The 16,999-nt window shown below is 56.0% G+C and overlaps 2 protein-coding genes and 2 pseudogenes across 2 annotated transcripts in view; 2 read left to right on the forward strand and 2 right to left on the reverse strand.

Annotated features, from left to right (window-relative positions):
- LOC137467742 (zinc finger protein 208-like) overlaps positions 1-16,999 on the reverse strand; it is a 181,526-nt pseudogene that overhangs the window by 96,964 nt on the left and 67,563 nt on the right.
- LOC137467743 (zinc finger protein 850-like) overlaps positions 1-16,999 on the forward strand; it is a 192,088-nt gene that overhangs the window by 54,154 nt on the left and 120,935 nt on the right. The window lies entirely within an intron of this gene.
- LOC137467757 (serine/threonine-protein kinase PAK 3-like) lies at positions 99-12,018 on the reverse strand (annotated as a pseudogene).
- On the forward strand, positions 12,706-14,867 carry LOC137467749 (class II histocompatibility antigen, B-L beta chain-like). Its single transcript, XM_068179182.1, is given in 5 exon segments — positions 12,706-12,814; positions 13,280-13,549; positions 14,079-14,148; positions 14,150-14,361; positions 14,773-14,867. Coding segments are annotated over 5 exon segments (756 nt in total).

Consider the following 16,999-nt stretch of genomic DNA (forward strand, 5'->3'; position numbering starts at 1 on the left):
CAGCCTGCGGTCCCTCCCACCGGAGACTTCTCCAGGAACTTCTCCAACCGGAGTCCATCCCCTGGGGCACAGCCCCCCTCCAAGTGCTGCAGCGTGGGTCACTGTGCCACGGGGTCACTCCTTCCAGGACAGGCTGCTCCAGCGGGGGCCCCTCTGTCCACGGGGTCACAGCCTCCTCTCAGGCATCCCTGTGCTCCAGCCTGGCTCCTCCAGGGGCTGCAGGGGGACCTCTGCATCCCCATGGATCTGCAGGGCGATCTCTGCATCCCCATGGATCTGCAGGGGGACCTCTGCATACCCATGGATCTCTGCATCCAGCACTCCCGTCTTTGGAGGCACCAGGAATAGGCTGAGCTCTGCCTGAAACTCTTCTTACATTCCCCACACCCTTCCCGGCACAGGGAGGGTTTTCCGTCCTCACAGCTCCCCGGGCTGGGTTTGCAGCCCCTCCTCCTGTGGGATCTCTGGGGCTTTTCCTCCCCATTGCATTCCTGTGCCGTGGAGCCATTCCAAATGGTCTCTTCCATGAGGTTCTGTGGCATGGATTTGTTCTCCCTGGTCCCTGTCCACAGCTCAGTGACTGGGGCAGGAAGGACAAGGAGAGTTAGAAACAGGGAGACGGGAAAAGGAAAAGCCAGGAGAGGAAGGAAGAAGAAGGAACAAGGGAGGAAGGAAATGGGAAAAAACGTAGATGGATGAAGGAGAGAATGAGGAGAGGAAGCAGGGCAGAGAAGAAGCTGGGATTTGTTTCTGTGCCAGAGGGAAGGGGAAGGAGATCCCCTAAATGCATCCCTGGCAGGACGGCGTCAGCAGCGAGGTTGTCCTGCAGCCTGGGGCGATGCTGGGCTGGGAGATGGAGCAGGAGAGAGGGGCAAAGGGGCAGTGACTTCCTCCTCACCTGCCTGGCTGTCCCAGTCTGTAGCATCCTGGCACTACCGAGGCCCTTGGAGCGTCCGGCACTGATGAGCCCGAAGCTCACGGCGACTTTATAAAGCTGACAAAGTAGGCAGGATGGGTCTTTGTAGGATCTCCAGCAAACTGGTTTATTGGAGCAGGAATAGGGCACACAGCTGAACAGGGACCAGGGACAAAGACAGGCTGCAAGCTGAGGGCACAGGGGGTTTTTATATGGGGTAGTGAGGGTGGAGCTGAGGGTCAGGGTCCAATGGATATGGGGGAAAATGGTGCAAAGGAGGGGTTAAGGGTCGTGTCAGCTAATAGGGAAACAGAGGCAGGGAAATGCACTAAACTTGGGCCAGTGGAGGGACAGAGAGAGGAGAACATTCTAGGGACTAACCAAAATAGGTGACAGGTGTTGAACTGGGGTAATTAGGCCAACGGGCCAATGGGGTAACATAACTTTACAGAAATCAGCATGTGCCTGCAAAGATCTAAGGGAGAAGCAAGCTTCTCCCCATAACCTTGAAATCTATTCTTGTTTGGGACCAGTCCTCCACAGCTGAGGGACTGAGATTCTGATGGTAGGCTCCCGGGCCTCCACACCAGTGCATCTTCCTTTTCCTTGTTTTCATTGCAGCGTCATTCTCCTCCATCCAGATGAAATTGAGGATTGGCAATGGCTTGCAAGAAAGCAAGTGGTGAGTACCTTGGGTTTGGTGAGAAATGAGCCTCATGCTTTAGAATTTTTAAAACTTTAAGAAGGCATAATTAGAGACAAATCAATAACAGCAGTGGGTGTTTGGCAATGGCCAGAGGCACACTGGTTAACCATAGCAACTCTTCTTATCTATTTTTTCCGTTGTATTGTTCAAAAACATATTCATAAAGATTGTACACATTGAAAGATTTCTTTGAACTCGTTTACTTGTTCCAGGAACTCTTTTAGTTGGTTTGACCCCCAGGCTGCCTTTCTAGAGTACGTGCAGGATACGTGGATTGTTGTTCTGAGGGTTGTGTGTCACTTCCTCACAACAGCCCCCTGATCCCTGGTTTCAGGTGTGAGTCTGCAGGCCCCAAGTTGGGCAACTCCCTGGGGGCTCCCCTGGCAGGGGAGACCCTCCTGGAGCAGTTCTGTGTCAGGAAGGAGAGACGCATTGGACTTCTTTGGTCTTCAGCTTCTGTTTATTGTTACCTTATCAAAACTTCATCACACTGTCTGCACCAGACTCTGCGTGCAGGAAAAACAGCACAAAAGTGACTAACAATCTCTTGTTACAAGGCCTTTTGAGTCTAATCAAAAACTAAGCTACCCAATTAAGTAGGAGCACCTAAATTATTTTCCTTTCTAACCCAATAACTGAGCCCTAAAGACCCGGATTTTTCATGTGGATTTTTCTACCCAATTACAAGATACCACCTAAAGGCAAGAAGAAAGAGGAAGAACAAAGAAAAAGGGAACTCAAGACAACACCCTATATCCTCCATCTTGAACCCATCTATAACATACTAAAAATCCTAAAACCTAAATGTCTCACCCATGTGAAATACTACACTAGTCTCTACAATCTCTACAGTCTCTTTCACACTTTTGTGGTTTCTAGTTTACCTTGAGGCTTTGGAAGTTTTCTCGATGAGCGAGGGTCAAAGTCAGTGCTCCCCTGGGGGTCAGGACACCCCAGAGCAGACAGAGAAATATTCCCAGTGCCCTGGGTTTCCACATCAGCAGGCGACAGTTATTGACAGTCGAAGGGTCAGCGGCAGGGGTCCTCATCACACCCGTTCCTTAAATGTTATCTGGCCATGCAGACGGTTTTAGCTACTTCCACAAGTACTTTAAATCAACATTAGCTGTTTCACAAATATCTCTGAGTTATTCTTGTCAGTTAGCTACAAAAATAAAAGCATTAGTTATTATTTCACAACTGCAGCTACTTCTGCAAAAGTTAACATTCGAATGCAAAACACGTAGCATCCACTTCAATACGTTGCAAAAGCCAAAGCTATAATGTATGTTTTTCACTGTCCACAAACTAAAATATCATCCATGAATGATGTTCTGAGGATATGAGCGGCACAGGGGCCAGGGCACTGGCCACAAAATGCTGACAAATTATACTACAGCAAAAGTAGTTAAAAGTCATTACAAACTGTACTGTATCAAAATCGTTGTGATTAGGAATAAGTTGCAGAAGTCAAGACATAATAGCAAAAGCCACCAACTACATCGTTCTTTATAACAAACCCAGGGCAGGTTTTACCCTTGCATGGAGCACTTGGGCCTTCCCCGGGCCCCTTCTGCCCTCTCGCAGAGCCGGTGGCATTTTCCACCACCCACCGTTTGTAACCAAGAGTCGGGTGCAGCCGAGAAGGCTCCAAGCGCCTCCTTCCAGGCTGACTCTGCAGATGCCGAGGCTGCTCTGGGCTCTGCCAGGGCTCTGCTGGGGCTCAGCTCTGGGCGAGGCTGGGCCCGCTCTCCCCTCACATTGCTCTGGGCAGCTGAGTCACACAGGGAGAAGGAAGGGACACCTCAAGGGAGTTGAGGTTTAAGAGAGTTTTTATTCAAAAAACTGCCATAAAAAACAGGCTGTCATAAGAGCCGTAACAAACAGGCTGTCCTAACTACCTTAACCAACTAGCACTGCTAACTACCATAACTAACTGGCACTGCTATCTACCATAACTAACTAGTTGTCCTAACTAACTACTGTGACTAAACGCTGTCCTCCAGTGCTTCATCTCCTCCGCTGCTGCCTCAGTTGCTTTGCTGTGATGATCAGAGGGGTCAGGCTGGAGAGAGGCTTGGCTGATGATAAAAATGGGTGCTGCCCAAAGGAGAAAAAAGAAAGAAATGAACTGTTACTTTCCAGAGTCAACTTCTTCACAGGCTCTGTTGCAACAGGACAAAGGGAAATGGTCTGAAACTCAGGAGAGAGAAGCAGGCTCAGATGAGATCTAAGGCAGAATTTTTTTAGCAGGAGAATGGGGAAGCACTGACAGAAGGTGCCCAGAGATGTGGGAGGTGCCTCCTCCCTGGGAAAATCCAAGCTCAGGTCAGGCAGGGCTCTGAGCCACCTGAGCTGCTTGAAGATGGCCCTGCTCGCTGTGGGGCCCCAGGTGCAGATGACCTCGAAAGGCCCCTGCCAAGCCAAACCAGGCGAGGATTCTGCTTGCTTTGCGTGTGGAAAGCAGCGAGACCGGAGACCATCGGAGGGGGCCCCACAAGAAAACCCCTCCCTGGCGCTGCTGCTTCCCCTGCAGCCGCTTGGCATTCACCTGCAGCAGCTCCTGGGCAGACCAGCGCCGCTCCTCGTCCGGCTCCAGGCTGCACTCGAGGAAGTCCCGCAGCAGAGCCGACAGGCGCCTGGGCTCCTGCAGCTGCGGGGTCCCGTTCTGCCGGATCAGAGCGCGAGCCTGCAGGAAAAGCAAACTCAGCGCTCTGCCAGCTTCCTTCCCACCCACAAGTGCTCACATCGACCCCGGCTTCCCAGCCCCAGCTCCAGGGGCACTTTCCTCCCTGGCAGAGATGCTGCTCACGGCTCATTTTTCTATGCCAACCAAAAAACCCAAACCCTGGTGCTGCCACAGCTTTTGTAAAGAGCTGGTGCACTTGCTTCACATTTTCAGGTCATCCTCACAGCCAGAAGAACTGCAACAACGTAAATCCCAAAGCAAATTGTGTCTGGAGACTGCAGAATATGTGTCTTTGTTGAGGCTCGAGTCCTCTGGGAATTCCCTTCCCCATGTGCAGAAACCTCCAGCTGCTGCTCCCAGTGCAGGCTCACCCTGTGCTCAGAGGCCTCTGCAACCACGGGAGAATTGGCCTCTTACCATGGCCCTCGTTTCCTGGAAGTAAGGAGGTTCTCCTTCCACCATCTCGATGGTCACAATGCCGAAGGACCAGATGTCCACCTTGGGGCCGTAAGGAGAACTGGTGACAACTTCTGGGGCCATCCAGTGAGCAGTGCCCACCATGGAGCTGCGCTGGTCCTGCTCAGGGCTGAGCTGAGCGCTGAGGCCAAAATCAGCTGAGGACAGAAACAAACACTGTCAAAGGCAGCTGGAATGAGGAAACCAAGCACAAAGACTCCCTGCTCTCAGTCTGAGAATGCAGCAGTGAAGTCAGCTGGAAAAGTCCTCAGGGCTGTAGCCAAGGAAAGATGGAACTGAGCTGGACCCTTAAAGAAACCCTCAGCTTTCGTGCAGTCACTCTTACTGATTCCCTTGGAGCTTCAGATTCCAACTCCTGCCCCTCTGGGAGGGCCATTCCCAGAGCAAAGGCACCCCTGACAGCCTGCTCCTCTCCTGAGCTCTCTGCAGGGGCAGCCGCTCTCAGCTGGCAGCAGGGGCCGGGCAGTGCCCCCAGCAGCCCTTGTGGGGCTCTGGCCGTCGCTGGGAAGCAGCCCCACAGCCGCACCCCGGGAGCGCCGTGCCTGGCCAGGAACACCCACCCAGCTTGACAGAGCCGTCCATTCCCAGAAGGATGTTGGAGCTCTTCAGATCTCTGTGGATCACCCGGTTCGAATGGAGGAAATGCAGGCCCTGCAGACACTGAGAGAGAACAAGAAACACCAGGGTAAAAACCAATGGCCGGAATATATCACACAAGAAAGGACAGTTTAGAATTCTGCCAGCAGCGACTTTGCTCTGACAGGCCAGGAGTGCAGTGCAGACAAGCTCCAGGCAAACGGTTCAAGGCAAAGCTGAGAACAGCACATCAAATCCAAAACAGACAGAGAGTGCCACAACAGCAGGAAAGAGAACAAGAACAGAGGAGAAGTGCAGTGCTGCTGGCAGGCCGTTCGCTGCAGGGGCTCTTTCTTCTCCAGATCATGAAAACAACAGAGAAACAAAGCCCTGAGCATGGAGCCACTCCTGCTCTCACGCCCTGCTGGGAAGGACCATCGTGTCCAAGGCATGGCAGTCACAGGCAGGATCCCTCACCTCCCGACTGACAGCTGCCATCTCTCCTTCAGCCATGCGTGTCTGTCTGACAACGTCCTGCAAAGTTCCTCCATCCATGTATTCCATCACCAGCCAGAGATCTCCATCAACAAGGAAGCTGGAAGAGGAAAGCAGTGGCATGGAGACCAATGTGCAGTGCTCAGTTCCCCCATGGAAAAGCCTGGAGTGGAGTTTTGTTGCCAGGTCACTTGTCAATGAGGACAGAATCCGATGGAGAGACATTCCTGCCAGGCTGCACAGCCCTTGGAATCTGCACAGTCTAAAGGAGGAGACCCCTGTGAGAAAGGAAAGGCCTGAGATGGCAAGCAGGTGAAAAATGCAGTTTAGCAAAGGCCCAGATCAATGTGGAACCACAACACTGGCCCCCAGCTGGTTCAGCTTCTGAACTCATCAGTTCCACCCTTCCCTGCAGAACAAGGCAACACAGCTCCCAGGGTTATCCAGGGGAGGAGGCCGGGCAGCACTTGGGACAAAAGGGGTCAGAAAACCTTCCAGAAAGTCCCTTCAGAAACAGGCAAGGCCAGTGACAAATGGGCAAACGAGGCATTTCTGGGAACAAGAACCTGGTCTTCCTGGCATCTGCAGCAATGAGAAAGGGCTGGGAAGAAGAAGCCAAGGGAAATAATTTCTGCTGTGGTTTATCAGCACTTGTTGTAAGACACAGAAAACAGGGTCAGCTTGAAGGAAAAACCAAGCCAAAGCAAAAAAAGCACATAGAGGGATCGAATTGCCAGGCTGTTGTTTTGGGAAGATATGGCTGGGTCAGGCATTTTCAAATCAGGCTACAGACTACGGATGCCAGGAAAGGTTAAGGCAGGGCCCGGGCACGGGATAAGGCCTGAAGCACTCACCTGTCCAAAGAGCTGACAATGTTGGGGTTCTTCTTGTCCTGCAGGAGCAGGAGCTCATTCACAGCTCGTTCCCTGTTCTGCCCTCTCAGACTCATTTTCTTTATGGCCACCTGAAGGGACATTGCAGACCTTTAACTGGAGGAGTCTGTGGCAGGAGGCCGCAGCAAACACGGAGCGAGTCTTTTTGGGGCGACGGAGCCGGGCTGTGCCCAACTGCCTTGGGATGGGACACCAGAGCTCAGCAAGTGCCATTCCCACAGCCCATTGCTCTGCTCGCTGGGGGCTGCTTACAGGACACATGGCCAGAGACATTTGGCCTTGCAGGCTCTGCAGAAATGGCCCCTCAGCTGTCAGCCTCCAAGCTCTAACCACATTCTCTGCACCTACAGTCTTCTCAAATGGCCTCAACACTCTCATTATTGCTCAAACACACTTTGCAAGCAGGCGGTAATTCTGGTTCTGTGCAAACAGAGCAAAACAGCTGGGAACCCTTTAGCAGTTCTATGGGATTGGGTCATGATTTCAGATGCAACTGCTCTGGCTGGGATTGCACAACAAAGCAAACACACACATCCATTGCCTTGCTTGCATTCCTTTGGGCACTTCAGAAGGACCAAGTCTGTCCCAGCTGTGCTCTGCAGGCTGACACGGCTCTGCCTGCAGAGGAGCAGCCTGTGCAGGAAAGCTCTGCTGGCCCCCAAAGCTGCAGCCACAGCTCCCAGCAGAGGGGAGAGCCCTGGAGAGCTGCCAGATGTGCTGGGCGTGTTGACACTGACCTCTCCTCCAGTGGCCCTGTCGAGTCCTTTCGAAACTGTTCCAAAAGCCCTGGAGACAAAACAGCAGAGAAGAAAGAAGCAGCGCTTTAGGCCCTGGCAGTGAAAGCCAGCCCAGACAGGAGATCTCTGCTGCCTGCAGCGTTCACAAGCACCTGGGGGCATCGACCCTTCCAACAACAGCGCAGCAGCCACCAGCCCTCTGCCATGCAAGGTGTGCCAGGGAAAACTGAGACCCAACACCAAGGAATTGGGCTGGAGCAAATCCCAAATGTCCATGCTGCACTGCTTTAGTTCAAAACCTGAAGTGAGCAATGGGTGTCTAAAGAACTGGAAAAGAATGCATTCCATCCTTTTCCATTTCCTGCCTAAGACCTGCAGGATCCACAAGGGCCCTGCCATCAGGCAGGTGATGCATTTTCCCCCAGAGTGCATCAGCTCTGTGTCTGTTACTGAATGTATGGGCTCTACTACCTGTGCTGGAATAGAGCACTTATTAGTTCAGCTCTGGTTTCTGTTTCTAAACCATTAGGTTGATAATCCTGACCGGAGGATATTTTTTGAAGCAAAATATTTGAAAGGAATCTCCTTGAGAACTGTTTTCTGACAGTCACCAGATGGTGAGTGGCTCTTTTAGGCAATCCAATTCCAGGGACAGAAGATCTTCCAGGTCCTGCTCCTTGCTGCAGGCAGGACACTGCCAGCCTCAGGGGCCTTTGACGGTGCCTTCTGAGCACAGGTATCAATTCTGATCAGGACTGAGGGACAGCAGGATGGCGCCCCAGTGTCTGGAGGTGTTTGGAGCTCTCCTGACTTCTCACTTGATCCTGCACCAGCACAACACCTGGGCCTGCTTGTGCAGAAGTAACTGCCGTGCACTTACCCTTGGCCAATCTGCTCCACTTCCAGGTATTTCTTGGCAGGCTCCGCCAGGCTCACGGTGTTCCCTGAAAGAAACCACGTGGAAGACGCTCCCTCCCAGAGTGAGACCCCACCTTGCAGCAGAGCCAGAATGCAGCCCCCCTCCCTGGGGCCGTCAGCCCCTTGGTCTCAGCTGGGGAAGGACAAGAAATGACCCTGGCACATTCAGCTGCAGAGCAGCACTGGGTGCAGCTGATGCCGAGACACACACACAGCACCCTGCTCTGGCACACAGGAACAGAGCAGACGTACTCAGCTGCATCAGGCACCACTCCCCTCTCCCCTCTGGCTGCAGGGCTGTGCTGCTGTCAGAATGTTCAGCCCAGGATCCCACAGCCGAGGGAGGTTCAGTGTCCTCTTCCCAAGCACAGGGAGCTTCTCCGTCCTCTTCCCAAAACGCTGCAGGTTTGCCATTATCTCTCCAAGCCAGGGGACGTTCACTGTCTGCTTCCCATCCTGGGAGAAGTTCACCCTCCTCTTCCCAAGACACAGGATGTCCTCTGTCCTCCTCCCACGCCGGGAGATGTCCACTGTCCTTGTCCCACACTGCAGGAGCCTCGCCGTTGTGTTCCCACAGCGCGGGATGTTTGCCCTCGTCTCCCAGAGCAGCGGGAAGTTCATTGTCATCTCCCGGCACTGAGGGATGTTCACCATCGTCCCCCGGAACAGCGGGAAGCTCACTGCTGCCTTCCTCCTCTTTGGCCTCCTCTTTGGAAGCAAAGGGAGCCAAAGGAGGTGCTGGTGCTGCTTTTATGCCCTGTGGACAGACGGCAGCGTGAGGGATGAGAAGTTCTGTTTCAGTTATCACCTTATTTACCCTCAGCTGCACATCCAGCTGCACTAAGCAGAAATTGGGTTCGGAGCTGTTCAAACCAACAATGGGCTAAAGTCCACATTGCCCCTTATTGTTGGGAATTCCATATTCCACCATGGCTAGAGCCAGCAAGCAATGCTCTGCCTGCAAAACCAGACCTGCAGCTCTTCAAAAGCTCTTCAACATAAAAGGAGAAAAGTCCCAGGGATCCCTTTGCTGCTGCAAGGACACTGACAGGAACTTTCCTTCAGCCTCCCAGGCTGGCACTCGGCTGCCACATGCCGAGCTCACAACTTGCTGCACAATTCCAAACACCAAAGGTTCCTTTCCCACTCACCGAAGGAGGAGCTGCTCGGGATCCACTCATGAGGTGCCCTGCAACAGGAGAGGGAACATGAACCAGACGCTGTCAGGAAAACAACTGCCTGTGGTGGGAAATGCCCCGGAGCAAGGCAACCCCGAGAGAGCATTTTGCTTTCACAGCGTCCCTCCAGGAGCCACAGTCCTTTCGCACAGCAAGAGAACAGCACAAAATACTGGGCTGGGTCAGCTCTTGGCTGGACAGGCAGTTCCAGGCTCTGCTGCCACAGACTCCCTGCTTGAGGGAACAGAACCCCCCAGGGCTCATTGCAAATGCTGTGCACACCCCGCTGGCTGCAGACACCCCCTTTTCCAGCTGCAGCTGCTGCCAGGAGCTCTCCCAAAGCAATGGTGTCTTCATGGCAATTTGGTTACAAAGTCAGCTCAGGCCCAGAGGAAGAACAGCAAGCACACAGCAAGCCCAAAGCCACAGCACCGAGGGAAAACCTCGACTTACGTGCCAAGTGGGTTAAAAAATACCCCGCATACGCCACAGAGTACAGCGTGCAAACTGCAGCAGCCACGTGCTGGATCATTTTGGCTGCGCTGCACACGTCTGCAGACTGTAGCCCTGCAAGCACAGAAGGACACCCGTCAGGGCTGGGCTGGCTGCTGAGAATGCCTCGGGCAGGAGGATCCTCCGGCAACGAGCAGTGCCCAGAGCCACTCTGGACACTGAGGCCTCCATGTGCCACAGCAACGGGAACACCTCGGGGACGTGGCAGTGCTCCTGTGACATCACAGCAGCAGCTCACGCAGAAACCGCCTGGAAGGTTCTCCTGTGTCACAAAGGAGCACAAAGAACCCTCCCAGGGCACAGCCTGTTGCCCAAAGGATCCAGGAGGAACTCTGAAAATGCAGCAAACAAGGACACCCCATAGCCCAGCCTGAACACTGAGGAGGAACAAGGACGGCACCAAAGCAGAGCAAACATGACCTTTAGTCACTGACACTTCTGGCTAAAACCAGCAAGCCGTGTTCCATCTGGGACCTTTGTTCTCGTTCTAAAAACAAGCAAGGTTCTCCACTCTAAATATAGAGAAGGCAGGAACTGGGCAGGAGGTGGGATGAGGAAGGAGGAGGAGGAGGGAGAGGGGAAAAGGAGGAGCAGGAAGAGGAGGAGCAGGAGCAGGAAAAGGAGGAGAAACAGGAGGTTCCAGTGCCCCCTGTGGCCGCAGCACCCTTGGCCCCGGGACCATTGCCCCCAGCTCATCCTGCAGGTGGGAGGGGAGGGGGAGCTCATCCCAAATCTATCGGGGGGTCCCTGAGAGGGTTTTTTTATTGGGGTGTGTTTGGAGCTTGCAGACTGTGGAATTGAGCCCCAAATATCATCTGGGAGCCCCAAATAAACCCTGGGAGGGTTTTTTCTCTCTTTGTGTGTAGGTTTGGATCTTGCAGGACCCCAAAGCTGAGCCCCTTGGGGGGATCTTTGGGAGTCCACGTGGCCATTGCCCAGGGTCACCAGGGGGAGGACATTGGTCCTGGGGACCCCCGGTGCAGCAGAGGAGAGGAACCCCTGGGACCCCCGGAGTGGGGGGAGCAGAGAGGGGTGATCCTGGAGCTGGGGGAACCCCGGCTGGCTGGAAAGGGGGGGAGCCTGGAGAGGAGGGACCCCTGGGACCTCTGGGACCTCAAAGTAGAGCATCAGGGCAGAAGGGACCCCATGGATCCCCAAAACCCCCTGGATCATCCCTAAGCAGGAGGCTAGAGAAGGGGGAGCCCCTGGAGCCATTGGACCCCCATCATCCCAAGGAAAGGAAACCTCTGGAACGCCAAAAGTGGAGAGATCAGAGATCGGGAAGTCCTGGGAGAGTTGTTTTGGGCTGAACCTTGATATAGTGGAGATTTCCATGGACACAAGACTCCTGCTGAGTTCTAGGGATGGACTTGGGCAGTGAGGAGCCTCTACTCCAAGGTGCTCTCCTCTTGTTTTTTTTCCCAAAGCAGGATTTGTCATTCCCAGGCTGTGGCTGGATGGAGAAGGAGGAAAAGCCCCGGAGATCCTGCTGGAGGAGGGGCTGCAAACCCAGCCCAGGGAGCTGTGGGGAGGAAAGAGCTCCCCTGAGCCAGGAACGTGGCCAGAGATCCGTCTGGAGCTCGGAGCTGGTGGAGAAGCCTCATGGCAGGGAGAAGCCCCACAAGTGCTTGGAATGTGGGCAGGTTTCAGCTGGAGCTCCACCCTGATGGAACACCAGAACACCCACACTGGGGAGAGGCCCTGTGAGTGTGGGGAGTGTGGGGAGAGCTTCAGTGGGACCTCTAACCTCACCGAGCACCACAGGATCCACACTGGGGAACGGCCCTATGAGTGCTTGGAATGGCAGAAGAGCTTCAGGTGGAATTCAGGGATCGTCACTCACCAGCACTTCCACACCAGGGAGAGGCCCTGAGAGTGCCCCGAGTGCAGGAAGAGCTTCGTGCGCTGCTCCAGCTCCATCCCCCATGGGAGGATCCACGTTGGATGATCCCCAGTGAGTCCCGTTGGGCAGAGCCCCGGTGACCCCGCTCTGGGTGATCCCGGTTGGGTGGGGGGAAGGTGTTGGAGAGATTTCTTTCCCCTCTCCTTGTCCTGGTGTGATTTGGTTGGTAATAAATTCCCTCCCTGTGCCCGGGCCGGGTCTGCTGTGCCCGTGCCGGATTTGCTGAGGGATCTCTCCCGCTCCTTGTCCCCAGGCAGGAACCCTCGGTTCCATTTGCTGCCCCTGTGCGGCTGCGGGGGGCAGGGACAGAGCGGCTCTGGGGGGTGCCTGGCATGGGGCCAGCGTCACCCCTCGCCACGGGCACCCCTGAGACCCCGCGCAGCCGGGCACACATTTCTGGGCACAGCTGAGCTCCCAGCTGCGCAGCGCCCCAAGGCTCCCCGTGCCTGGAAAAGCCCCAGCCGGGGCTGCAGCGTCCCGGAACCGCTCAGCCAATCCGAACGCAGCCAAAACGCGCTGCAGCCAATGGGAGCGCGAGGAGTTGAGGAGTCATCGGTTGTGTGGCAGAGCCTCGGCAATCGGTGCCCAAAAGTGCTCGGAGCCAATGAGAGCGCGCGGCGCTGCTGAGCCCGCGCTGCTCCGGACTGGTGCTGCCAGCGCAGCGCGGCCGCTCTGGGGCTGGTGCTCCCTGGGCGGCGCTGGCCATGGGGCGAGTGGCGGCAGCTGGGGCCGTACTGGTGGCACTGGTGGTGCTGGGAGCCCCCCCGGCTGCGGGCGCGGAGCTCTCGGGAGAGCGGGGGGGGGGGGGAGACGGTGGGACAGGGGGGAGAATGGGGAAAAGGGGGCGGTGGGAGCCCGAAATTGCAGGGGCAGGAGGAGGAGGGGACCCCGAAAGGAAGAGCGGGAGGGGCTGAGGATTGGGGGCAGGTGAGGAAGGGTCGGGAGAGGGTGGGAAAGTGGGGAAAAGGGGAGGGTAGGACCCCAAAACTGAGCGGGAGGGGGGGCTGGGCTTTTGGGAAATTGTGTTTAAAAGGTTGGGAAAGAGGAAAAGGAGTAAATGGGACCCCAAAACTCATCTGGGGAGAGGCTGAAAGTCGGAGGGGAGAGGATGTGGAAGGGCAAATGGGGGAAGGGTGGAAAAGAGGAAGTGGCAGTGGGGGCAGGAGGGGTCCATGGCGGCTCTGGGGCACAGGGGGTTCGGAGTGGGGATCCGGGATGGATCCCGGAGCTCTGGGGCTGCTGGGGGGGCACCCCCGGACCTGTGTCCTGCACACACAGGGGTGTTCCAGTACGTGGGAAAGTCCGAGTGTCACTTCATGAACGGCACGGAGAAGGTGAGGTACCTGAGCAGGTTCATCTACAATCGGGAGCAGTACGCGATGTTCGACTGCGACGTGGAGCACTTTTTGGGGTTCACCCCCTATGGGGAGGCAGCAGCCAGATATTGGAACAGCGACCCAGACGTTATGGAGCAAAAAAAGGCTGCGGCGGACTGGCTGTGCCGGTACAACCACGAGTATCTCAGCCCGTTCCTCACGGAGCGCCGAGGTGAGCGCGGGGCAGAGCGTGTCCCCTCGGGCCCTGCCCTGGCAATGACCCTGGAGCCCCTCAAAACCTCCCTGGAATCGGCCCAGAGCCCTCAGCCCTCCTTGTGCCCATCCCCGAGACCTTGTGTCCCTGCCACTGACCCCCGTGGCTCTCCCAGTCCATCCCAGTCTCTCCCAGTGCCTCCCGGCTGTCCATCTCAGCCTAGCGTGGTGCTGCCGCCTCTCAGCCAATCAGAGCGCGTGTCTCTGATGACTCATCAGTTGCCAGGCAGACCCGCAGCGCCGAGTGCCCCGCACTGGACTCGGCCTCCCAGTGCCGCGCGCTTCGTTCCCAGTTCCTCCCAGTGCCGCCCCAGTCCCTCCCAGTCCATTCCCAGTTCACTCCTAGACCTCCATCCTCCCTCCCAGTGCCCCCCATCCCCTCCCATCTCTCCGAGTGCCTCCGCAGTCCTTCCCAGTCCATTCCCAGTCCCTCCCAAGGCCACCCCACCCCTCCCCTCTCTCTCCCAGTTCCCCCCAGCTGATCCCAGTCTGTTCCCGCTGTCTCCCAATGCCCCCCAGCATATCCATCTCGCTGGTGCCCTCGAGCTCCCAGCCGGGGCTGCTCCGTGATGGATTTCTACCCTGCCCACACCCAGCTGAGGTGGTTCCAGGGCCAGCAGGAGCTCTCTGTGGTGGCCACCGACATGGTCCCCAACAAGGACTGGACCTACCTGCTCCTGGTGTTACTGGAAACATCCCCCTGGCACGGGCTCACCTGCAGCTGGCAGGTGGAGCACATCAGCCTGGAGCACCCCCTGAGCCGGCACTGGGGTACAGGGGAGGAATTGGGGGCGCTGCCAGAGCCACTGGGATGTGCTGGGAGCAACTGGGAGGGAGTTGGAGACAGCCTGGTTTCAGCTGGGAGAGGGGCTTGGAGGTGTGGAAGGGCTGAGAAGTGATTTCAAGGATGCTGGGGAGGGTGGGATGGGGTTCTGGCGGTCCTGCTGGACACTGGGAGGGAGTTTGGAGGTGCTGGGTGTGACTGGGAAGGATTGGAGTGAGTCTAGAGGAGCTGGAAGGAGATTGGGGATGGAAAAGCAGAGGTTGGGATGAGGTTGGTTGTGCTGGGAAGAGACTAGGAGGGTTCAGGGTGAGTCCTGGTGAGGCTGGGAAGGGACTGGGAGAGGGTTTGGGGTGTCTCTGAGAGGTTTTGGGAGGTCCTTACCCCTGCAGACCCCCCAGAGATGCCACTGGATGCCGCCCGCAGCAAGATGCTGGCAGGGATCGGGGGCTCCAAGTTGGGCTTCGTCTTCCTGGCGCTGGGGCTCAGCTTCTAGGAGCGTGTGTGCTCCTTCCCCGGGGCCCCCAGCCCGGTGTCACCCCCTTTTCTCTGCCCACAGAGCTTCTGAGCCGCCACTGGCTGCAGACCCTCCCCGTGGTCTCGGGCCCGGCCGGGACCCCCCGCTTCATCCCCACGCTGATTTTTGGGGGGGTCGTGTGTCCTCCCCAACCCTGCTGTCACTCTGCCCCTGCCCGCCTGCTCCCAGTCTTCCCAGTAAAGCTTCCCAGTTAAACCCAGTCCAGTTTATGGGGGGCAGTGGGGAGGGACTTGGGGGTACTCAGCCTGGGCACACGGAGGGAATTTATTACCAACCAAACACAGCAGCACAAGCAGAAGGGAAAGAAATCCCTCCAACACCTTCCCCCCACCCAACGGGGATCACCCACAACAGGGCTTATCCACGATGGAGAGACGGGGACAGCCGAGTTTAGACCAGAAGCCAATTTCATTGAGGGTACCAGGGGTTTATACAGGGTTTTACTTGTGTGGTGCTCAGATAGGGCTCGATGTTTGCTAACAATTTCCCATTGGTTACACATTCTTCATGACATCACGGCACCTGGGAACATTATCTTATCACAAAGTCTCACAACAGGTTGCTTGGTCACTTCTTGCCCAGGGAGACTTAAACTGTGTCTGTGTCTCCCACAGTTTCTGCTCAGTCAGGCCTCAGATATCGGCCCCTTTATCAGCTCCATTGTTTTTCCTCTCTGTTTTATTCCCCATTTGGGGGCACCAGGGCTCTGCCCAACGGGGGTCACTGGGGATCATCCAGCCTGGATCCTCCCATGGGGGATGGAGCTGGAGAAGAGCATGAAGCTCTGCCCTCACTCGGGGCACTCACAGCGTGAGTGGTGCCTCCGTTGGTGTTTGGTCAAGGTTGAGCTCTGTGAGAAGCGCTTCCCACACTCCCCACACTCATAGGGCCTCTCCCCGGTGTGGATGCGCCAGTGCACGGTGAGGTGGGAGTTTTGCTTGAAGCCGTTCCTGCAGTCGGGGCAGCGGAAGGGCCTCTCCTCTGTGTGAATCCGCTCATGTCTGAGGAGATCGGAGCTGGTGTGAAACCTCTTCCCACACTGGGGACACTCATAGGGCCTCTCCCCAGTGTGGATGCGCTGGTGTCTTCTCAGGGCAGATCTCCACCCAAAGCTCTTCCCACATTCCAAGCAGGTGTAGGGCCGTTCCCCAGTGTGGATCACCTGGTGCCGGATCAGGGTGGAGCTGTGGCTGAATCCCTGCCCACACTCCCCACACTTGTAGGGCCGTTCCCCAGTGTGGACCACCTGGTGCTGGATCAGGGCTGAGCTTCTTCTGAACCTCTTCCCACACTCCCCACAATCGTAGGGCTTTTCCCCAGTGTGGATCCTCTGGTGCTCAATAAGCTTGGAGCTGAACCTGAAACCCTGTCCACATTCCAAGCACTTGTGGGGCTTCTCCCTGCCATGTGGCTTTTTCTCCAGCTCTGAGCTCCGCCTGGATCTCCGGCCACCTTCCTGGCTCAGAGGGGCTCCTTCCTCCCCGCAGCTCCCTGGGCTGGGTTTGCAGCCCCTCCTCCTGCAGGATCTCCGGGGCTTTTCCTCCTCCTGCATCCAGCCACGCCACGGGAATGAAAACTCCTGGTTTGGGGAAAAAACAAGAGGAGAGCACCTTGGACTGGAAGTTCCTCCCTGCCCAAGTTCATCTCAGGAAGTCATTGGTAAGTTTTTGTACGTAAGAACCTCCAAAACACCAAAATTCAGCCCAAAAATCCTGCAAACTTCAAGACACAGATCAAAAACACCCCAAACCTCATAATTCAGCAAAAACCTCCTGCAAAAGATAAAGATTCAGCTGCCACATAAAACCAAAGCACCAACATTTAGCCCAAGAATGCTCAGAAACACCAAGATTCACCCCGTGAAAATCCTGGATCCCCCTGCACAGTCACCTGCTGCATGTGGGGGGAGCAGCGCTCCTGGGGCTGGGGGGAGGCTGCAGACACAGGGAGGGGTGGAACCTTGTGCTGCTTCCTGTTTCTGCTCCTCCTCCTGTGTCTGTGCTCTTCCTCACACTCCTCTTCCTCCTGCTATTCCTCCTTCTCCTGCACAATCCCACCTTCTGCCACATCCATCCTTTGACCATTTTGTT

The sequence above is a fragment of the Anomalospiza imberbis genome, unplaced genomic scaffold (genome assembly GCF_031753505.1).
Source record: "Anomalospiza imberbis isolate Cuckoo-Finch-1a 21T00152 unplaced genomic scaffold, ASM3175350v1 scaffold_78, whole genome shotgun sequence".
In the NCBI taxonomy this organism is placed as follows: Eukaryota; Metazoa; Chordata; class Aves; order Passeriformes; family Viduidae; genus Anomalospiza; species Anomalospiza imberbis.